The 23,765-nt window shown below is 47.1% G+C and overlaps 1 protein-coding gene across 1 annotated transcript in view; it reads left to right on the top strand.

Moving 5' to 3' along the window:
• The window catches only part of EHD4 (EH domain containing 4), an 85,539-nt gene that overhangs the window by 57,475 nt on the left and 4,299 nt on the right, over positions 1–23,765 (top strand). The window contains exons 4-5 of the mRNA XM_020906810.2: positions 8,216–8,628; positions 16,996–17,160. Coding sequence (XP_020762469.1) covers positions 8,216–8,628; positions 16,996–17,160 — 578 coding nt within the window. The remainder of the gene's footprint in view (positions 1–8,215; positions 8,629–16,995; positions 17,161–23,765) is intronic.

The following is a 23,765-nucleotide window of genomic DNA, read 5'->3' as shown; positions in this document are numbered from 1 at the left end:
GAAGGGAAGGTCTGGGCAGAGTCCTGGGACTTGGCCTGCTGCTCAAGGGGCCTTATCCACCCCAAGAATGGCACTAGTGGCAAGGGCAGAGAGAACCATTATCTTGCATTCTTTCATTAACACACATCTTGATTAAAACTCACATAATAGAAAACTTGGCTTTGGGAAGTAACTGAAGCATTTTTTTCTGTTGTGCTATTAAAAATAATCAGTCAAATTTGCTTCCTTGGGGTCCCCGCCCTGTGTTTACCTGAGTCTGGGGCCACTGTTCTGACCTCAGATGCCATTTCCTGGTGAGGCTTTTCAGCAAGGACGGAGACCACGGCCTCCACAGGGCTGTGTCGGAAGCCCCCTGATTGGGTGGAAAGGGCCCCTTCCTTCCTGCCTCCTCCTTGTTCCCAGAACGTGGAACCGGGAATGCCAAGCTGGGATCTTCCACAGGACAAAGTCTCTTTCCCAGCTCCAAAAGCCATATAGCTGTGGGGTCCTTTTACAAAGAGAGAAGCTGTACTTTTAAACAATTGAGCTGATTACAGCTCTGTTTTGTTCCAGACTGTTACAAGTTCCATTGTAACATCTTACAGAATTGAAATGTCTGTCATCTCCACATCTCCTCTAGGGGCCTGGTTTTAGTTCAGGTTCTACTACCTTCTAGCTTTGTAACCATGGGCAGGTGTCTTACATCATTAAGCCTCAGTTTCTACATCTGTGGATGTGCTCAATCATGTCCAGTTCTTGCAACTCTATAGTCCATAGACTATAGCCCTTCAGACTCCTCTGTCCATGGAATTTTCCAGGCAAGAATACTGGAGTGGGTTGCCATTTCATCCTCCAGGGGATCTTCCTGACCCAGGGATCAAAGCTGCATCTCTTGCATCTTCTTCATTGGCAGGTGATTCTTTACTAACTGCACCACCTGGAAAGCCCCTATATATAATTGACTGATAACATATTTAAAATATATTGAGTACCGTGGGGACAGTTCTATTATTATATTGAATTTTATGCTCTCCACACACACTCATACATGTGCACATATATACCCTACACCCACAGGCATGCTCACCTGGGTGTGTGCACACACACGCCCAGATCTACGTGTGCCCTGGTCCTTATTGCATTCTGTGCAGCTGGAACCGATTCTCATAAACTCAGAGCATTCTCGTCCCTGGTCTGTCACAGTGAAAGACTTTAAGCACCTTGGCCATGAGGCAAGACACTGTGAAATTCATGACTCTCAAAGTTTCAGTGGACAAGCCAAATTTTACATTAACCTTTGTGGGTAAGACTGTTGGAACTATTGCTAAATCCAACTCCATACATGGCCAGATTCGTGACATAGTTCCCTTGAACAGATTTCAACTTCCTGGTCCACTCAGCAGTGTGTGGAGATGAGTATCTTCAAGCAAGTTCAGCAACCTTGGATTTTTTTTCCTTTTTTCCCTTCTCCCTTTCTTTCTCCTTTTCTTTCTTCTTTCCAGCCTTCTGTCCATCCTTTCTTTTTCTTTCTTATTTATTTTTACTTTTTAAGTCAGTTTTATTGAAGTACAGTACATTACAATGCACTCACTCTAATTGTACAGCTTGCTGAGTTTTGATAAATTTGCAGATTTACTCGTACTCGTGTTTCTTGTGTAACCACCACCATCTTCTAGAAACAGAAACTTTAGATCACCCTGAGAAGTTCCTTCTTTGTTTTTGGTACTTTGTGGTCAGTCCCAGTCCCATCTTCAGTCCCAGGCAACCCCTCATCTGCTCTCTGTCACTGGACCTTAGCTTTGTCTGTTCTAGAATTTAGCGTAAATGTAATTATACAGTTATGTGTTCTTTAATGCCTGGCTTCTCCCACTTGGCATGTTTCTGAGATTCATCCGTGTGGTTGCATGCGTCAGTAGCCCATCCATTTATCACTGAATAGTATTCCACTGTTTAGCCATTCACCCACCAAAGGACATGTGGATTATTTCCGGTTTGGGACTATTCTGGGTAAAGCTAGCAGCCTCAATTTTATGGCAGCATGTCCCTCAGCAGCAATTCCAAGCACATCCTAGGAACTTGATAATTATTTATTAATCCACTAAAAAAATTTTTTGTGTTTGATATGTCTTATTAAATTCCAGGATGTTTAGTGTACTTTTGATTTCCCAAGAGACATGTTTGAGAAATTGTTTAAGGCAGGGAAGTTTTGGGGAATTCCCTGGCAGTCCAATGGTTAGGATTCTGCACTTTCACTGCACAGGGCCTAGGTTTGATCCCTGGTCAGGGAACTAAGATCCTGCAAGCCATATGGTATGGCCAAAAAATAAAAAGGGAATACTGGACGTTTTCCCACAGAATACATCAGGAAGCACTCCTGAGGGCTGTGTTGGCAAGCACCCTCCTGGGCTGGAGAGGCAGGATAGGGAGGCTCCCACCCTCAGACATTCCCAGACCATGGGTGGGAGGCGCCTGTGAAGTCATTCCACGCAGTTCTTTGGGGGGTGGGGGGATGGCAGCTAGGAGTGCCCCCCAGGAGCCCAGGAGTGCTGTAGGGCACAGGTGGGCCTCTAAGGCAGAGTCTGAGCTGTTGTGTCTCCACTCAAAAGTGGGCACCAGGTGGACAGTGCTGTCCAGGCCAAAGGCAGTGAGCTCAGAGCATAAGGACACCCTGGAGGCCAAACAAAACAGCAGCTGAGGGCACGCTCAGTCTGAGGCCAGTGGCCCTCAACATTGTCTTAAGGGGTAACGTTGTCACAGACCTACTTAGTCTAGCGTGGCCCACTCTAGGGGTGACAGGTCCCTGACCGCCCTCCGTGACAGAACCTCTGGGGGAGTTCATCGCTGTCCCCCTGCTGAGCATGAAGGTTTGCCAGCACAGGTGTGCACAGGACTTCGCTAAGCCAAGGAGGATCCTGCAGCCGGAATCATTGCCTTGTTTTAGGAGTAACCCAGGGTCTTTGAGGGGCTTCTCATGTAGCACTGGTGGTTAAAACCTGCCTGCCAGTGGAGAAGACATAAGAGGACACAGGTTCAGTCCCTGGGTTGGGAAGATCCCCTGGAGGAATGGATGGCAACCCACTCCAGTCCACAGGGTTGCAAAGAGTTGGAATTGACAGAAGTGAATTGGCACGCGGGGTCTTTAAGGCCAACGTGGTAGAACTCCCTCTGTTTCACAAGCAAGGAAAGAAAGTTCACTGGCTCTATTCATAAAATACAAGCAGTCTCTGCTCAGTCAGTATACTCTATCAGCTATCTTCTGAGCACTGATTCTCTCACGTGGCTGGAGCATCACTGCATTGTCACCTTTACCCAGTTTAATTAGGGAAATTTGTTTTCTCCATATCTGCAGGCTGTACTTCACCCCAGCCAGACATCTTTCAGCAAATCTTTTATTTTGCCCCCATCAGGCACTGGGAATTGGATTCAAGGTTTTTTTTAAATAACCAGGTCATAACATTTTAGAGAACTTTCCAGCTGCCAAGATGATTCTAAATGCTTCACCTATGTACTCCACAGCCCCGTGAAGTATGTGGATACCATTATTAGCCCCATTTTATAGATGAGATAATGAGACAGAGAGAGAGAGAGCAGCATGCCCCGGGTCACAAAATTAGTAAGTGACAGAGGTATGATTAGAATCCCAGGCAGCCTGAGTCCAGAGCCCACACTTTTGATAATCACTGATGTGCCACTGTGAGGAAGATGTGGTCCCTATGGTTAAAGAATTTATTATCTATTGACAGAACCCTGAACATCCGTCGGGTTATAATCCACCGTGTAAAGTCATTTGATAGGAGAACAAGCAAAGGGCTCTGGGAGCCCAGAAGAGGGAGGGAGGGATCAACAGTTATTGTTTAGTGGCACAGTTGCAGTTTGGGAAGGTGAAAAAAGAGTTCTGGAGATGGATGGTTGTGATGGTTCACAAGAATATGAATGCACTTAATGCCACTGAACTGTACACTTAAAAACGGTAAAATAATGATAACAACAACTGCATATGAGAAAAAAATTGAGCAGACCAACTTCTCCCAGCTTTGACAATTCTTTGCTTTCTTCTGAGACACAGTGATTTTTTTTTTTTCACTTTTGATTGTGTTGCCTAACATGTGACAAGCCATTCTTTTACACCTCTTAATGACAAGCAGAGCAGTTCTACCTACCCATGCGGCTTAATCCTTACCAAGCTTTTCATCATGACTTTAAAACAAAAGAATACAGACATGCAGCTGTTCCTCCAGAGGTGAGTACTGGCTTCACTTTAGCACACTTAGATCTGGCAGCTCTGTTCCCAGTAACTTTTTATTTCACTGAAGCATTGAAATGAAGTCTTTTTTAAAATCACTTTTAGGAACCCAAATTAAAGTTGAAACACACATGTTACTGTAGAGACCAACCAATCAACCCAGGTGGCCCATGGAGGAAGAGAGATGTGTCTGCATGGCTGAATTTACACGGTGCTCGCATACAGAGGAGGTGACAGCTATGGGTGTGGCAAGTTTCTTTTGGCACTGGTTGTAAAAGCATCCATAGTTTGGAAATATTCAAATGTGGGGATAGATTATTTACCAGTCATGGTCCTTGGTAGCAAACCAAAGAAGCTGACTAACTTGAGCAGAGAAGGAGTTTTTCAGAAAATCAGGCTGTTCACAGAATGGATAGGAAGACAGAGAGCTGGGCTCAAAAACTAGGTTAGGAAGCCACTATCACCGTCTAAATTCAGCCATCTCTGCCATAAATAAATTCTCATTTTCCCTGTGTCTTTGCGTCATTCCCTTAAGATTCAACACCATCCTCTGGTAGGAGAGGATTACATGCATGCTAAGTCACCTCACTCGTGTCCAACTCTTTGCGACCCCATGGATCGTAGCCCACCAGGCTCCTCTGTCCATGGGGATTCTCCAGGCAAGAATACTGGAGTGGGTTGCCGTGCCCTCCTCCAGGGGATCTTCTCAACCCAGAGATTGAACCCATGTCTCTTGCATCTCCTGCATTGGCAGGCGGGTTCTTTATCACTAGCACCACCTGGGAAGCCCAGGAGATGATTGTCTGATTCTAAATCACCTATCTGTATCCCAGCCTGCTAACGAGTGGTGCAAGAGACTGTCCACCACACCTTCAGCGTCTGTGGTCCCCAAGGAACCCATGCTAACCCCCATCCAACAGGAAGAGCATTCAGCAAAGGACAACTGGTATCCTCCCCAGTGTGCATGCCGGACATAGCCTTTTCTTCGATCTGTTCATGAACCTTCAGTTACCAAATGAGAGAGGCATGGTGTCGGAAAGACAAGTCCATCCTCCCTGTTGGAAAAGTAAATCCACACACAGGGCCTTCAGTGGGTGGCTTCAGAACGCCGTCCCGGCCCCCAGGGAACAGCGCCGTCTTTCATTAGCTGAGCATTTCCTACCCAGGATCTGGGCTTTCTGGTGCACAGGTCAGGCTCAAATGACAGAACCCACATTACCTTAGGAGGAGGTTTGCTTTGGCCTCATAGGGACAGAACCAAGTGAAATCTTAACTCAGAATCTTCATATCCTACTCTATGACCTGTTCCATAGGTCTTTGATTTTCCTCTGATCTAAACTGGCTGCTGACAGCAATGAAAAACTCTAGCCCACATTCTGGGAACCGCCTTTGGTCTCCTTTCCCCCAGGGAATCAGGGAGCCCCCTCAGTGAGACAGAAAAGAGAAGTGAAAGGCCTGAGCTGGCAGCATACGCACATGCGCGGTGACATAAAGCCCTGCATCCAGTGTCTGTGGTTTCCTCCGGGGCGGAGGTTGAGGAGGGGGAGCTTGGGGAGGGTGTCATGGGGGGCTTCAGCACTTTCATGAATGTTTTCTTTATTTAAATGTATGCTTTTATTTTTTTAAGTTTTGGCTGTGCTGGATCTTCACTGTGGCACATAGGGCTTTCTCTAGCTGTGGTGCATGGGCTCCGTAGTTGCAGCTCGTGAGGTTCTCTAGTGAGGTACACTAGTTGTGGCCCCTGGGCTTAATTGCCCTGTGGCATGTAGGATCTTAGTTCCCCGACCAGGGGTGGAACCCCCCTCCCTTGCATGAGAAGGCAGATTGCCAACCACTGGACTACCAGGGAAGTCCCTATTTAAATATATCTGAATCCAGTTTGCTTGCTCAGTCACTCCTCTTACACCTGTTCTTCAATTCATGGAAACTTTAGTCCATGGACCCCCTTTGTTTCTCTCTAACAGCTCATCCTCCTTTAGGCACTCATCTACTTTAGATTCCTCACTTCCTCCATCCCCAGAATCAACCAGCATCCGCAAACCCATGTAACATGTTTATATTCGAGCTGTAGTACATATCCATAGGTTGTTGAGTGGTGCTTTGTTTTTTAACCTTATAAGTGAATGTTATAATGCTATACATGTCCTTTTGAAACTGATTTTTTTGTGTGTGAGATTTGCCTGTGTTGACAAGTGAAAATCTAGTTCACCCTCACTGCTATGTCGTGTTTTGTTATTTAAATAAACTACACTTCAATTTTTTTTTAAGTATTTGAAGCAAAGAAGGTCAAGTGAAAATTTCTTTTTTTTTTTTTCATTTATTTTTATTAGTTGGAGGCCAACCATTTCACAACATTGCAGTGGATTTTGTCATACATTGACATGAATCAGCCATGGAGTTACATGTATTCCCCATCCTGATCCCCCCTCCCACCTCCCTCTCCACCCGATTCCTCTGGGTCTTCCCAGTGCACCAGGCCTGAGCACTTGTCTCATGCATCCCACCTGGGCTGGTGATCTGTTGCACTTTAGATAATATACATGCTGTTCTCTCGAAACTTCCCACCCTCGCCTTCTCCCACAGAGTCCAAAAGTCTGTTCTGTACATCTGTGTCTCTTTTTCTCTTTTGCATATAGGGTTATCATTACCATCTTTCTAAATTCCATATATATGTGTTAGTATGCTGTAATGTTCTTTATCTTTCTGGCTTACTTCACTCTGTATAATGGGCTTCAGTTTCATCCATCTCATTAGAACTGATTCAAATGAATTATTTTTAACGGCTGAGTAATATTCCATGGTGTATATGTACCACAGCTTCCTTATCCATTCGTCTGCTGATGGGCATCTAGGTTGCTTCCATGTCCTGGCTATTGTAAACAGTGCTGCGATGAACACTGGGGTGCATGTGTCTCTTTCAGATCTGGTTTCCTCAGTGTGTATTTTTGTGAAAATTTCTTAAAGGTACAAGGGGGGCATGTCAATGTTCATCACATTATTCTTTAGACTATTATATGTGTTTGGAAGTTTTCCAGATCTAAAAGAAGAGGCAAGAGCATGAAAAGTAGGATCAGGAAATAGCCCTTTTGGGTTCTGATTGCACTGCTTTGAGGCTTGATTCTAGAGCTAATCAGACTTGAGAATAAAAATAAGCCTGGGAGACTGTCTCCTTCTGTTTGCTTCTCATGGGACTTGCCTCCCTGGGAAATGCTCAAAAGCCTTGACCGCAAGCCGAGAGGAGTGTTGATTTGGGTGTGATTTGGAGTGTGTTGGTATACAGCCAAAGTAAAATAAACAGAATTGTCATGGGTCTGGTCATTTTTAGAAAAAAATTGGCAAGAGACCATTTCATGGAATGGCTGTGAAACACAATTTTAAAAATATTTACAACATACTAAAGATATAAATAGTCCAAATGATAAATATAGGTCACGGTTTGGGCCAGGTCAACCTTTGATCTCCTTAACACTCTTAAAAATTTAGATAGATGGAAATTTCTCTTTTATGGTACTTCCTGTCCACTCCATGAGACTTCAGGTGGCCACTAGGTTTCTTCCTTCTCCAGCCCTGGTACTTTCAGAAAAGTGAGACTTTGGTAGAAATTGAGAGCTTTTGACCCCAAGGCCTATATTTTTTCAGGGCCATTACTCAATTTTGCCATTAAACCAAAAGATGGTACTAGGTGAAACAAGAGACTCCTGGGGGCTAAAAGAAACTACAGATGTGGAAGCAAGCATTGCCCAATCGGTGACCACAATATCCCCTGTTACTGCCCATGCAAGGACTCCCAGCATCCCCAGTGTTAACTTGATGCATCCAGCCCAGAGGGCCCCATTTGAAACAATTTTCATATCATGAGTCCTCCCCTTCCTCCAGCTTGAAGACGGGGCACTCTCCTTGGCAGCTGCTGGAGACCCAGGTGGTTCTGAGCCCCCTGCCTGCACACCCCCTGCAGCAGGCGGCCACACTGACCTGCCCCTTCCCTCCCCACAGGGTATGACTTCTGCCAGGTCCTTCAGTGGTTCGCTGAGCGGGTGGACAGGATTATCTTGCTCTTCGATGCTCACAAACTGGACATCTCGGACGAGTTCTCAGAGGCCATCAAGGCCTTCCGGGGCCAGGACGACAAGATCCGTGTGGTGCTGAACAAGGCCGACCAAGTGGACACGCAGCAGCTGATGCGAGTCTACGGGGCCCTCATGTGGTCCCTGGGCAAGGTCATCAACACGCCTGAGGTGCTACGCGTCTACATCGGCTCCTTCTGGACGCAGCCCCTGCAGAACACTGACAACCGAAGGCTCTTTGAGGCCGAGGCCCAGGACCTGTTCAGAGACATCCAGAGCCTTCCCCAGAAGGCGGCAGTGCGCAAACTCAACGACCTCATCAAGCGAGCGCGGCTGGCCAAGGTAAGCTGGAGACCCCCAGCAGCAGCCTGGGCAGGGACTCCTCCCACACGCACCTCTGTAAGGGAAAATAGGCGGAGGTTCTACTCCAGGAGCCTCAGGGAGGACGTGGAAGGGCTTTGAAGCAAGCCTGACAATCAGTATCTTCTTTAGATTCTGGCTCCTACCTCTGTGATCTTGGGCAAATGACTCCTTTCCAATCCTGACTCAACCTATAAAATGGAACTAGTAAGAGCACATCCCAGGATGCTTGGGAGGGTTTAGTGTGACCTGGCTTGCAGAGTGCTTGACGTAGCATCCGGCACTCGGGGAAATGCATGTACTCACCACCTGGATGCTGCTGCTATGTTAAGATGGTAGGAAGGTAACCCGCCAAACCAGAAAGAGGTGGCGTTGGTGGGACCAGTGGGGTGCTGAGGTGCCAGCACTTGTCACCCTGTGCCTAAGGCATAGAGCCCTGTGTCATACGAGGGCGCAGAGAGGCCACAGGAGGTTGGCTCAGTCCAGCCCACCAATTATGCCATTTTGGGTTGGGGCACACCATATCCCCATTCTGGGCTGTGGTTCCCACTCTCCCACCTCACGGCTGAGCCTTTTAGCAGCCCCAGGAGCCTGTGCCTCCAGGTGCTGGGCCACCCTCAAGTGTGAACAGCATAGTCTATTTTGCTATGTCTCTGAAAAGAGGGGAGCATGTGACTCCTCTAAGAAAAAGTACAGAAAAAAAAAAATGGTTCTTTAAAACCTGTATGTACATTTCATAAAATGGTATTCCTCTAACACAAGTGCCTCCAGAGTTTATCTAGTCCCAGTGATCATCAGACTTGCTCAGGAGCTTTAAGCAATGTAAGTTCCCAAGCCCTGCCCCAGAGCCTCTGACTGGGGGTAGAGTGTATGTATGTGTGTAAAGCTCCCCAGGTGATGCTGATGATCAGTCAAGTTTGGGAACCAGAGGTCTTTAGTGACAAAGGACGAAAGACAGCCCTCCTGGCTTCCAGTCTAGCCTTCTGCTTTGGCCTTGTCCCTTCTGCTTGAAGCAGTCCTGGGCCCGCCTCTCCAGATCCCTGGTCAGGAGGCCTCATTTTTCCTTCAGCTTCTGATGGCAGAGAACCTGCGTCTCCCCACTTCCTCTTGCTGCACCACGAGCGGCTTCTGCTCTGGTCTGGGGGCCCACAGGCCAGCCTTCTAGAGTCGACCATTACTTTGCCTGCTTTAGTCAACAGCACCCTAGGCCAGGGCTGGGCAGCCAAGTCAGGTGAAGGCGGAGGCGCCAGACTCCCCTCTTCCGAATGATGAGCTGTGAGTGCCAAGGTGTAGACACTGTGCTCTGAGAAGGGACCTGGCAGGGGTGGGGAGCGGGGAGGGCTCCACTGAGGGTGGCCGACGTGCAGGTGACCAGCCGTCCAGCCCCTCTTCGCTGCCTGCATGCTGGTGTGCTGCAGGGCAGCATCCCTCCCGGCTGCGACCCCGCCCATCGTCCCTGGATCTGCTCTTTCCTCTCCTCCCCCCAAGGCTTTTTCACACCCTCCACCCATGTGGTTCTGCTGATCTGCAGCCACCTGTGTTCCTGAGTCACAGCTCTTTATCTTTTCTTCTGGTACAAGCTGCTTCCTTCCCGGAACAGCCACTTTTGTTCCAGTTCTGCAAGGTTTGTAAATCCACTAATTTGCAGCTCTCCTGAGATGATTTCCCTCCCTGGCTCAGTGGCAGGAAGCCTGTTTTTGCCCAGTTAGTGACCCCCTAGCATGTGGTCTTTCTCTTTTCTGGCTGATACAACTGAACTCCACCTTCAGGGTACATAATACCCAAAATGATTGTATAACCAAGGCTGGTAAATGGTGTCATAGCCTTTTCAGATTTCAAGATCTTTTAAACTATTTTTAAGTGCCCATGGACTTTTTTTTTTAATTTACCAGGCATTGCTGAGGGCCTGGTAACTCAAGATGCAGCTATGTTTGATCATATAATTAAATAAACGGCAAAAGGCTCACTGGGGATGCCAAGCGCATGGGATTTTGCTGCCATCCTGGCACCTTGGGCCCTGTGAAGGGGCCGGCGTGGCCTGGGTTTAGAGGCACAGAATACTGCTGTGTGTACTGACACGGGAATAATGAAAGCCCTTGTGTAGAGGCGGGGGGTGGGGGCAGGGGGCAGTCAAATTGCTGAGCTTACTTCTAGGAAAAAAGCTTGTCTTTTTTTTTTTCTTCTTCCTAAGAATAGTATCTGGCTTGTTCCTTTTCATAAAGGAAAATGTTTGAAGTACGGATGTTTCCAGCCTGAGCTGTGCCAGTGTGTTCCTGGGGCGGCACCAGGCTGGCAGGGGGGGCAGGAAACCGTCTCAGGCAGAGAAGAAGCTAAACTCAGCATAATAGCCTTGACCACTAACCAGTGCCATCCACTTCATACACCGTCTGCAGTTTTATGTTCATTTGTGAACTTGTTGCTGAAATGGACAAGGGGTCACCTGAGCCTTACTCTTTGAAGTGTTCCTGTTTCATAAAAATGCTCTTGGGTTTTGATATATTCATTTCTCTTTCTCCTGATCCAGTTTTCCTTTGGCAGGCCAACCTTGACTGAAGGTCTATAATGTTCTAGAAGCCCCACGATTTGCATTGCATGTGTTGTTTTATCTGATCCTGCCCACAGTACGCAAAACTGGACATTCATTTCTCATACAGGGAAATGAAGCTCAGAAAGGTGACCTCACTTACCCAAGACTTCCCAGCCTGAAGTTATAGATTCAAACTCCAGTGGGCCTGACTCCCTGGTCCAGAAAGCATTCACCTGAAGTGCAGCGTGGACAGCATCTGTTGGTCTTTACCATGCCCTTGCTTTCTGTATTAATCTGTCATTCTGATTATTCTATAATATTCTCCATCCACATAAACCCTACAAAGTTTAGAAGTTTGTCAAGCTGTGATTTTGAAAACATGTGAAGGATAAGATTCCAGATATCACCTGGCAGGTGTCAGATCTGCGTTGGTATATTGTTGTTTAGTTGCTAAGTTGTGTCCGACTCTTTTGTGACCCCATGGACTGTAGCCTGCCAGTCTTCTCTGTCCATGGGGTTTCCTAGGCAAGAATACTGGAGTGGGTTGCCGTTTCCTTCTCCAGGGCCTCTTCCCAGGGATTGAACCTGCATCTCCTACATTACAGGCAGATTCTTTACCTCTGAGCCACCAGGGAAGCTCTGAGTTGGTGGGTGGAATGTGTCTATTTATAGACCACCATAATTAGGTAGAATTTGTGGCCCATCCAGAAATAAAAGCCAGAAATGGCATTGTTAATGTCCTGCTGAGTTCTGCAGTAATCAAAGTATCATAAATATGACATTTTCCATAATATGAAAAATGGCACTCTTACTAAAGATCTCTTGAAATTTAATGATTTCCCTACTTTTTCTATTTACATTTTTCCCCTAGTCCTTTATTTCAAGGAACAGGAAATCTTTAGAGTGGGTTTTTTGGTTAGCCTTGAAGAGTATATATCTTATGATATCAGTAGACATCTTTCTTTGAAGACTATTCATAATCTCAGGAGCTAGTCAAGTTTCATTTCATGATTTTTTAGAGTAATCTGTTTGGAGAAAGCCCCCACCAAAGGTTTAGAAAATAAGAATTTACTTTTATTCAGTATCATTAAAACAGCCAAGTTAAATAAAGTTTAGGGATTTTCCTGGTGATCCAGTAGTTAAGACTGCCTTCCAATGGAGGGGGTGCAGGTTCGATCCCTGGCTGGGGAGATAAGATCCCCTGTGCCTGGCAACCAAAAACCAGAGCATAAAAGAGAAACAATATCATAACAAATTCAATAAAGACTTGAAAAAATTGGTCACTGTAAAAAAAAAATTTTTTTTAATGAAATAAGGTTCAAACTCCAAATCATAGTAGTTTATGGGATAAATGCACAAAGGTAAAAAGCAAGGCAAGTTTACTCTAGCACCCCACCTTTTATAAATACACTGCTCATGAATAGGAAAGATTTCCACCCACTTGGAGACCTTTGTTCAGAAAAAAATGAGTCAACATTTGAGGAAGGAACAAACTAAAAATGAGAAAGGAAAGGAGAGGTCAGTGATTTGGTGCATTTAGTATAGTTCTGTGGAATTTAGTTTCATCTTCAAAGCATGTTCTCCTCTTCATCATGTGTGGCCTGGGGGACTGAGCTTTCCACTCTGTCTGTACCGCCCATTTCTTCTGGGGGAGAAATTAGACATTTTGAAATTCGCCACGTGGACCCAAGCTGAGTTATGTAAGAGTCATTCTACAATGGCTGGTAACTCTTTGATGCATAGTCCTCCAGGCAGTGTTTAAAAATAGCTCAGTCAGCAGCCTCAAGCTACTGGGGGTGTGTCAGTAGCTTGAGTCCACTTACACAGGGGAGCCTATCTCTTTGAAGGCTGACTCAGATGACTGGGTGGGCCCCTCGAATCCCGTTTAAGGCTCTTCAGAATCACATCCGCTGTTGGTCCTGGCTTTGATTTCAACAGAATAAGGAACCCAAGTGGGAGCCAATCAGCTGCATCTTGAAGCCTCACACTTCCTCATGGGTTCATCTTCTGGGTCTTCAGTTTATGAACTGAAGTTTTTATATCATAATAAACCCACTTTTAAAATGCACTGATCCCCAGAGGTTAAATGTTCTATGCAGGTTTCCAGCTGGGCCTGCAAAGGTGCAAATCTCCATCAGGTAATATTAAACCTGGGCAACCCTGAGGTTGTCCATGCAGAACCATGTTTCCCAGCCTGACTGACTCCACATCGCTCGCCAGTGTCCAGATTCCTTGGGCCTTTCCATTCCTACTGTCCATGCGTATTGCAAGCTTCCCACACTCACTGCTGTGATTGCCCTCCAAGCCCACAGTAGATATAGCCGGTATCACTCTGTGTACATGCTTCTCAGCATTGGATATACAAACACTTGTCACTGGACATAGTTCATGAGCTTGTGGCAGAGTATAGATGTGAACTGTAAATCCATGTTCATTTAATCCATCTTTTTCTGCTCATTATTAACCCAGAAAAAAAACTGACATTTTGAGCCATTTGACTTACCCTTGGTCATCACCATTTGATGAGTGGGGACTTTTCCAGTTTTATACAAGTGAAAGAGTGAATTGGACAAGATAAAAATGTTCAGAAGTTCAACAGGGCTCAGTGCCATTTGCTTGTGAGTAAAGAACTTGGAACCCAGATTAATCATGTTACTATTCAAATATGGAGAGTTTATTCATTGATCAGTAAGGACTAATTAGCCACAAGCCACCTCTGGTATTACTCCCACTCCAGCTACAAGTGTCTGGTCGTTGGTCAATTAACATTTTTACTCCTCTTTCTAGTGGACAACATGCTTTCAAATACATGCTCTCTCTTGATTCTCATAACCACAAACCTGTGAGGTAAGGGTTGTCAGCTCTGGTTTGTGGGTGAGCAAGCTGAGGCCAGGGAGGGGACAGCTCACCCCGAGTTGTCCAGTGAGCGAGTGGGCAGCGGTGGCAGGGCCTGACCCAGCCTCCCAAAACAAGATCCCATCCTGCCCACCTCCGCTTTATCCTATTCCTCTTCCTTTTGATTAATTTTCTATTATTATAAACAGCAAAGAGTCAGACTGTCTCTACCTCCTTCTGAGGACCCCCGCCAGGTCTGGCCCTCGGTCCTGCATCATTTGGGGACACACCTTTGGACACATTAGGGCAGGAGGGAGCTTTTCAAGTTGAGTGGGGATTTCAGCCACCCTGACTGCCCCTTGTTTAGGATGGGCTCTTAGAAACTCAAAAGACTCAGTCCTACTGGAAGACTGCAGTCTTTTTTTTTTTTTTTTTAAGACTGCAGTCTTTACTCACATCTTGTGCCATAATGTATCCATTTCTTTGAATCTGGGGGAAGAAGAGTATGTGATCTTTCCAAAGCTTCCCTGTGAGTTAGGAACAATCAGAAGCCAAGCCTTAAGTTGTTCCATTGGACATAGTGCGGTGTGAATTCTGGATTTCAGCAGCATCAGTATAATTTTTCATTCACACTCACAAAAAGTAATTAACAAAAAGTTAATTCTGTAAGGTAGGGGATGAGGCAGGTGAATGCTAGTGCCAGCTTGGCATCTCCTAACTAGTTGTATGACCTTGAGTCATGTGAATTTCCTGGAACCAGGATTTCAATCAGTTTAAAGGAACCCCTTCTAGATTTAATACTCTGTGATTCTAAGGATTGTAATTTACCTCCTAACATGATAATCTTCTTAAAGACAGGGCCCATGCATCGAATCTGACCCTGGGTTATTGTCTTAGGATGCCCAGAGAAAGGCAGGAGGGGACAACCTTGCAGAGGCAGGACAACAGGAGACTTCCCCAGAATAGGCTGTTAGAACTTCCTGGAAGTGGAGGTTGAGGCTGAGAGCAGCATGTAGCATGAGCAGGTCACCTGAGGGTCATGACAGGTGGGAGGAGGAGGGCCCTGAGACCTGGCGTCCAAGGGAGCCCATTATCCAGCAGCCTTAGACATCAGCAGTGAGCACCACAAGGGTAGAGATGGGGAGCAGGTGAGTGGGGGGCGGGACAGGGAGAGCTGTGGCAGGGGCATATCACCTGCAGCCCAGCCCAGGGAACACAGGCCCCTGGGGATCAGGTGGTGTTCAAGAACAAGGTGCCATTCCCACGGACTGGGTGGAGAGTCAGCCTTGCCTGGACAGGGCCCTGGCAGCTGCCCCAGATATGGGCTCTGGGAAGGGGTCTTGGAAAGACGACCTTGTGGGTAGGAGGCTGAGCGGGGGTCGGGGGGGGTACTTGCTGCTTCAGCTGGGAAGAACCTCCAAAGCAGGGCAGGTGGAGAGAGGGGTCCACAGGTCCAGTCCAGAGGTTCCAGAAGTGCCAAGGCCAAGGAAATAATGCAAGGACAACTGGTGACAGCTCATTCTTCCCATTGGAATTTGACAACCCCTCCACATCCTTTGGAGCTACACATGGCCCTCCCCCACCCCATCCAAACCAAGCCAGGCATTCACTAATCCAGCCAAGGAAATTACCTGTCTTACAAGTTTTAATACTTATTCGTCATATCTTCAGGAATGCAGTTAAAGCCCATCATTCTAAACAAAAGGATTCCCAAACCTTGGATTTCTCTAGTTATCTTGAAGAACTGTGTGAATATTTTAAGTTGTTTTAATTTGAAAAGTAAGTAAGTTTACCAGTGACAGGAAGGTTTAAAAGCGTCTCTCCCAATCTATTGTTGCTGTTGTTGTTGTTCAGTTGCTAAATTGTGTCCAACTCTTTATGACCCCACAGACTACAGCACTCCAGGCTTCCCTGTCTTCCACTGTCTCCCAGCATTTGTTCAGATTCATGTCCGTTGAGTCGGTGATGCTATCCAACCATCTGTCCCAGTCATACTTGCAGAAATAGCCAGGCAGCACAGGATGTGCTTATGTTATAATGACCTTCATCCAGGAGGACAAGTTAGCGTTTTCTGGTCCAAGCATGTCAGCATCTGCACTGTGCACTTACTTTAATGTTCAAATCTTAACAAAATGCTTTTGGCTGTGCCTGGTGTATATCCATACACAGAGGCCCTCAACTGAGCCTTGGAATGTATCTGCTTACCCCCCCTATTCAATTTCCATTCTTCCACAAGATTATAGTAGGCATCTGTTTTCTTTAATAGAATTTTCCATAGCTACATAGTCATTTTCTTTTTGTAATCACTGCCTTGTTTCTCATCTTATTTATTTTCTTGGCTTCTAAATTACTCTGTAGAATTCTAGATATACAAAGAGAACCTTTGTTATGAGCGTTTCTTAACATCCTAAAGTTGGAAATCAGTAGAAGGGTGGAGATTTTAGGGAAGGAGGTGACGCAGGCCAAGCAGAGCCCTCCCATCAGGATTCACCACCCTTTGGGTAACAGTGCCAGGCCAGCTAACCCTAAGTGACCAAGGTTTCTGGGGCTCCCCGCTCATGTATCAGGTCTCCTTCTCCCACAGGGCACTTCTGTTTTCGGCCTGGTCCTAGGCAGCTGGTCTTGTGCAGAAATGACCTCAGTGATCTTGAGATCTAAACTGTCTAAAGGGAGGTTATGGGAGTCCTCATCTCACTGTTCACAGATTTCTGTGCCGATCAGCCATTTCCATCAGCCTCAGCTTCATTACCTGGTGCTCCTGTACACCAGCCCTGGTGAACCTTTCTCTTAGGTCTTCTTAGGTTAGTCACCAGAACCAGGCTCTTTCCCACCGAGCACCCCCATCCCTTTCCACCAGGTTCTCGCCCTCCTCCTGTCCCAAGGACCATTACCCTTGGGGTGCCTGTTATGTGTTACGATGCATGAAGATGCCATCGTGTTTGCATGTCTTCTAAATGGCACGTCCTCACTGACATACACCCCTTCAGGTACATGCCTACATCATCAGCTTCCTGAAGAAGGAGATGCCAAGTATGTTTGGAAAAGAAAACAAGAAGAGAGAACTTATCAGCAGGTTGCCAGAAATCTACATTCAGCTGCAGCGAGAATACCACATCTCTGCAGGGGACTTCCCCAAGGTCAAGGCCATGCAGGTACGGGGGCCCATCACAGCATCACCAGGGGGTTGGAGGGGCAATGCCACCTTGTCCCGCTGGTTGCTGGTTTACATGTGGGTTTCATGGTTTAGAATGGAGGAGAACGCAGTGTTTTCGTCTTCCTAGTAATCCATGATTATAGGCGCCTGTGAATAAAGCAGAAATTGCCTGCCTCCTGAAACATTTAAACAAAAAGGGGAAACATTTCAAGAAGTAAATTAAGCTTGCCTGAAAAAACCCTCTGAATAGCTTCCTTAGGCTGTGTTCAAGGTTGTTTTAACACTGAGGTGATAGCTGTTTTATTAGAATCCCAGAGCCTTTAGGGAATTGGAGCTGAGAGTGACCTTGGAGGTCAGTTCCAGGGGCCTCCTCAAACCGGCTCTCCCCAGTACTGCCCCACGTGATTATGTGCTTGGGCAGCGTTGCCACTTCAGGCTCAGGAGCCCAGCGAGAAGCCGTGGTGGGCTGTGGCCGTGGCTGGGGTCCACTGGGGACAGCGAGCTGTGCTCACTGAAGGTTTCACTGAAAGGCCAGCTTCAGGCAGCCTTTGTCCTAATTTCAGAGTCTCACTGAGTTGTGTCTGGGCAGACCCAGATGGCCCCAAATGGATGCTACCACCCTGGCCTGACCAATATATCCACCTTCTGGCAGTGGTGTTAGGTAACCACTGATTTCAACACTGACCTTGTCCTCCCCACCTGTGAGGAGGGAGGCCAGTGAGGCCGCCCCACCTGGCTCCTCAGAGAGCCGGACCATCTCCTTGTCCGGTACAAGGACCCATCTGCACTGGAGGCCACAGTCCTCTCTGGAAAGCAGGCAACACAGTTCAGATTCCTGCAGCCACCAGCCAGTAGTAACTGGAACAAGTGAGGCAGGCAGGCCAAGCGAAAGGAAACCGGGCCATCCACCTCTTACTTTCTCACATTTGGTAGAAATGTGGGTTCTGAGGAATATGTCTCTACTGAGCAAAAGACGGTTCTGCAAGTGCGATGAGAATCTGTGGGGCCCATGGTGGGGGCAGATTAGGGAACACCTACTCCTTCTTAGTGGGGAGGCCCTGTCCTCCCCAGCGGTCGCTGCCTTATGAGAGTGCAGACCTGGATGGTTCATGAAAAGCTGGAGATCTGGATTTGTATGTAAAGTTCCCTGGTTTTCAAATTTTGGCTCTGAATTTGAAAGAACACTATCTGGGCCAAAGAGAGCTTACAGCACACTGGCCGCCCCCTGGAGACTCTGGGCCTGTGAGTCTCTGGCCAGCCTGCAGGGAGGAGGGGGAATGGGAGGAGGAAGAATCAGTAGTGGAGGCAAGATCAGGCCTCAGGAGGGGCAGCATCAATCCTGAGGGGTTTGTTAATGTTAACTCTCTATCTATAACTGCTACTGCTAAATCACTTCAGTCGTGTCCAACTCTGTGTGACCCCATCCCTGGGATTCTCCAGGCAAGGACACTGGAGTGGGTTGCCATTTGCTCCTCCAATGCATAAAAGTGAAGGAAATGGCAACCCACTAAGTACATGCTAAATTTGGAGTGGGTTACACTTACTGGTGCAATGCCTGGGATCAAGGTGAATGCATCTGGTATATAAGGTCTGGTCAAATATGGTTTAGTCAGCTTAAAAGATATATAGAAATACATACACACACACACACACACACACACACACACACACATATATATATTTTAGAAGTGAAATTGATACTCCTGTACTGAGATGATGGATTGGATTTTTTTTTTTTTTTTCTGGTCACAAGATGGATAATTTGAGGGCTCCTGGGGCCTCTTCCTGAGCAGGTTCTACTTTAACTGGGTTATGCCCTGCACCCCATGACCAAACTGAAGGACTAAACTGTTCCCTTGCGTCCTTCAGATATTTTGGAAGGGAAATCGGTTTCTTGACTGAAATGGTAGCTGTGAATAAATACACTGCGCGCACAATGGCCTAATGGGGCATCCGTGTTTCCTTGTCTCCTGAGGCTCCTGCGATGCTCCACCCACAAAGCACTGCTCCCGAGACCTGAGGTCTCCCTGCCAGGCCCCCCTGCCTGTCCCCGGGGAACTTCCGTACAGAGCAAGCGAACTCTGCGACCAGAGCTGCTCCTGAGCATGCTTGCCTGGGCCTGGCCAGTCAGAGGGCCCCAGGCCTCTCTGAGCTGGTCACCAGGGGCAGTCCCTCACCTCGGGTCTCGGTGGCCCATGTAGCTGGGTGACAGTGGAAGGGCCCGAACCTTCCCTGAGAACCCTGTGGTCAGCCTCACCCCAGGCACTTTGGCACCATCACTGGACACATAGGTGCCCCGTCACCTGTGTTGTTTTATGCATTCACCTAAGAAAAGTAACTAAGTCTACTATGGCCAATCACTCTTCTAGGCCCCTGGAATAAACCAGTGAATAAACAGCATAAAATTTAAAAAAAAACCTCCGTCCCCCCTACAGAGGTCCAGTCTGGGTTACAGCCTGTGCTGCTGTGACTGTGACCAGCAGTGACGTTTTGGCAGCAAAGCCCTTTGTTGGGCCATGTGCTCCTTGTTACAAAATAAGTGTCATTGAGCTTTCGTGTAATTAATTGATTCAGTGTCTTATTTAGTGCCTCCCATAGAAGGCTGTTACTCCATGAAGTCAGTGACCCGTGTCCTTTTTTTGGCCATATCCCCAGCTCCTGGGGTGTTGCAGGCACTCGATGAATATGTGTTGAGTGAGTTAATAAGTTAGTGTATGTTTGTTTATATTGTAGCAAGCTCTAGGGTAGTGAGTTTCTCAGACCCTGATCTAGACTTGACTCTCACAAGGCTTATAGACCAATGGTTTCTGAAGCAGACTCCTGGAAGTCTGCTTGGCCACCTGGCCAAGGATTCTTCCTTGGGAAGCCAGCCAGGCCTTGATCACATCACCCCAGTCCTTCAGGGAATCCCCGAGAAGCAAGGCAGGCCTGGAGCCCCGAGGCCATGCTTACTGCACAAGCTAGTTTGCTGTCACCCAGGAAGCTTTGAGGGTCCAGGTGTGGGTCAGGGTGTCTGAGCATCTATCTTTCCAGTCACAGGCAGTCAGCCTTCCCGTGTATGGGACAGTGCAGGGGCAGAAGGTTGGAGATGATAATGGTCTTGGCACATCCCAGGGTCTCGAAGAGAGCTCACCAGGGCCAGCTTTAAGTCTCTGCTCTCCCTGTGCTCTCATGGACCAAGCTAGACAGGGTGACTCTTCTCCGTAGCCAAGAGCTGATTGTATTTTGCAGGCTTTTGCCTGGTGGCGGGGGAGGCTGGTGACCTGCAGTGCACCTGCCTGTGTCCACCCTACAACCACTGGGGAGGGAATCTGATTTGCTGCACCAGCATGTCCATCTGTGCTGCAGAATGAAGGGAGCGGTAGCAAGGCCACCTTGGTGGGTGGCACAGTTATCCTTCTTGGAGAACTGGGCCCCCACAGCAGATGAGTTGGCAGCATTTCAACAGCAGAGGGCAGCAGAGCCATCCCCATCTGCTCCAACCTTCCCAGGGCTTTCAAAATGCTTCTGGTACATGCTGGGAGTGGGTGGGCAGGGGAGAGCCCAGCGAAAGCTGGGCTGGGACTGATCTTTGTCTCTTGGGAGGGAGTTCCAGGATCCCAGGCTTGGTGGCTTGGATGGATACAGTGGTTGATGGGTAAATCTTTATAAATTCCCCACTGTATGTTCATCCCAATAACAAGTCTTGGAGCTACCCTGGGGAGGGCAGGGATGGCGTAGTTTAACTTGGACCCCACCCCATCCCCGGCCAGGACTGGGCAGGCGGGTACCACACACATGAGCATAGAGCTTACTTCCTGTGTGCCCTCCAGGGCGGGAATGGCTGCTGCTGCTGCTTCCTGTCCACCTCTGCAAATATGTGGCCATTTCCCCTGGTGTGTTTTCCAGAGATTTGCAGTCTGAATCCACGTCCCCTGCAGGCGGGTGGAAAGTTTGGGCGGGCACCACCCTCATTCGTCCGCTTGGCCAGACACAGAGGCTCTGTGTGTGCCCAGAGCTCAGGCTCATTCATGAGGAAATAGGGTAGGTGTTCGTGCACTCAGGGGAATCCAGACTTGTTTACCCCAGCAGCACTGGGATTTTTGTGTAGGCTGCCTGCTTTCTCTTCTCAGTCCCCTTGGCTGACCAACCGAGATGCCAGCAGCTGGAGCCCAAACTGTTGGCAGCATTATTTGCTGCTGATGTTTGGATGACATACAGGTGACTATGGTCTATCAGTGAGGGTGGAGGACATGAAAACTGGAAGGCACCTTAGAAACCAGACCTGTGCTGACCCGCTGCTCTGAGCTGAGCGCAGGCCACTGGCCAGGTGTCAGCCCAGCCCAGCCTGCTCTGACAGCCAGAGTGTGCTGCTGAGAAGCGTGTTGGAGGCACCTCTCCTGAGATCTGCCAGCTCTGTCCTCTCTACCGTCTGAAGCTCAGGACTCCACTTCTGAATAACAGCCCAGAATGTCTGCCCTTCCAACATACCCTCGAGACCCCAATTTTGATTCTCCACTGAAAACAACCTGAGTGTCCAGCTACATGGGACAGGGTAAAGGAGGAAGGACCCAGCTATACAGTTCACTATCATGTTGCTATTAAGAATAAGGTTGTTTATTTTGTATATGGCGGTGTTATTCCCTTTCTCCTAATTTATCCCTCTCCCTTCTTCCCCCTCGATAACCATAAGTTTGTTTTCTATATCTTGAGTCTGTTTCTGTTTTGCAAATGAATTCACTTGTATTATTTTTTAGATTTCACATAGAAGTGATCTCATATGATATTTATATTTCTCTTAGTTCATTTAGTATGATGCTTTCTAGGTCCATCCTTATTGCCACTAATAGCAATGTTTCATTCTTTTTTGTGGCTGAGTAATAACAAGTGTTTGTTGTAGATAACAGGGAACTACATTCAGTATCTTATAACAACCTATAATGGAAAAGAATCTGAAAAACGTTATGTATATATAAAACCAAATCACTTTGTTGTCCACTAACACAATATTGTAAGTCAACCATAGTTCAACTTTGAAAATTAAATCAGATAAAATTTAAAATTTTTAAAAAGGTTGTATAAAATTGATATCATAAAAAGCTATGATACATTATTTCTTTAAAATGCAGGTTGTTAAATAGTTTTGTCTTATTTCAACTAAAGAGTGTGTGTGTGTGTGTTTATTAAAATGGCTATAAATGTATCCCCCCCAAAATGTTAGCAAAGGTGATTGCTGGGTGATGGTGTTATAAATGATTTAAGATTCTTTTGCTTACTAGTTTTTCCCTAGTTATTTACAATGAAAGTGTGGTATTTATGGTGACACAAAGTTGCATTTTTTTTCTAACCACCTGTCCCATGAATTCTGTCCAGAACAGTCAGGTCCGAGGGGTATGTATGTGAAAACTCTTGCCCTCGGAAGTCTCCCTGCCCCATGTCCAGAAAACCACACCCCTGAATGGCCCCTCCAAGGCCCTGTGGGATTGTCCAAACAGAAATACTTCACATAAAGCACAAATAAAAACCGCCATATCTGGAATTCTTTGCATTTATTTGGCAAAACTGCTGTTGAAGCCATCTTTTAAAAATCCGCTGAGTGACTCTCACAGTTCAGGACCAGAGAGGACTTGTCTTTTGTGATAACCAGATGGTTTCTCCCCTCCGACAGCCAAGGGGTATGATCCCTGGGCCCCAGCCAGGGCAGCTGAGGAACATAGCCTTTCACAGCCTTCATTGTCTGATGTGATGATTCCTTCCCTCTTTCTTTCAGTTTCTTGGCTTTTCCCTTTGTTAATTACTTTATTCTATTTTATGTTATCATTGTTTCACTGTAAACTAAGTCAAGCCCTTTTTGCAATATGAGTTCCCTGAAGGCAGAGACTATGGCTTTTCATGTTTATATTCCTGAACAGGGCCTGGCCTGTAACAAATGGTCAGTAAATGTTGGATTAGATGGATGAATGGATGGATGGATGAATGGATGGAAGGAAGGTGAGTAACCAAGGAAAACCAAGGCAGGAAGGACTATTTCTACAAAGCCATTCACAGAGCCTCTGTGGCATGTACAGTCAGTTCCCATCCTGGCCACATCCACTAGGGCCGTCTCCAGACCCTGTGGTCTATCTGCTCCACCCAGCTCTCCTGGGAGATGGAGCTGAGACTCACCCTCATCCCACTAATACCTCTCAGCTCTGTTGGCTGCATTTGTACTTGTCCTTCCCGTCCCTGGTGGCTCAGAGGGTAAAGAACCTGCCTGCAATGCAGGAGACCTGGGTTCAATCCCTGGGTCAGGAAGATCCCCTGGAGAAGGGAATGGCAACCCACTCCAATATCTTGCCTGGAGAATTCCATGGATAGAGGATCCTGGCGGGCTACAGTCCATGGGGTCGCAAAGCATCGGACACAACTGAGTGACTAACACTATCCCTCCTCCTCTCTCTCTTACCAGTTTCAACTTTTACGTATTTGTACCATAAACCACATTTTTTTAGCTGGTCACCATAATCTTTCAGTAATCATTGTTACTTAAATAAGTTCTACAGACAGCTCTATCACAGCTTCACGTTACAGCACTAAGAGACTAGCCAGGTGGCAGGAGGCCTGGGCTCTGGTCTTGACTCCACC

Source organism: Odocoileus virginianus, chromosome 6, assembly GCF_023699985.2.
Source record: "Odocoileus virginianus isolate 20LAN1187 ecotype Illinois chromosome 6, Ovbor_1.2, whole genome shotgun sequence".
NCBI lineage: Eukaryota > Metazoa > Chordata > Mammalia > Artiodactyla > Cervidae > Odocoileus > Odocoileus virginianus.
Note: the sequence above shows the minus strand (reverse complement) of the source record. Positions and strands in the feature narration are given on the sequence as shown.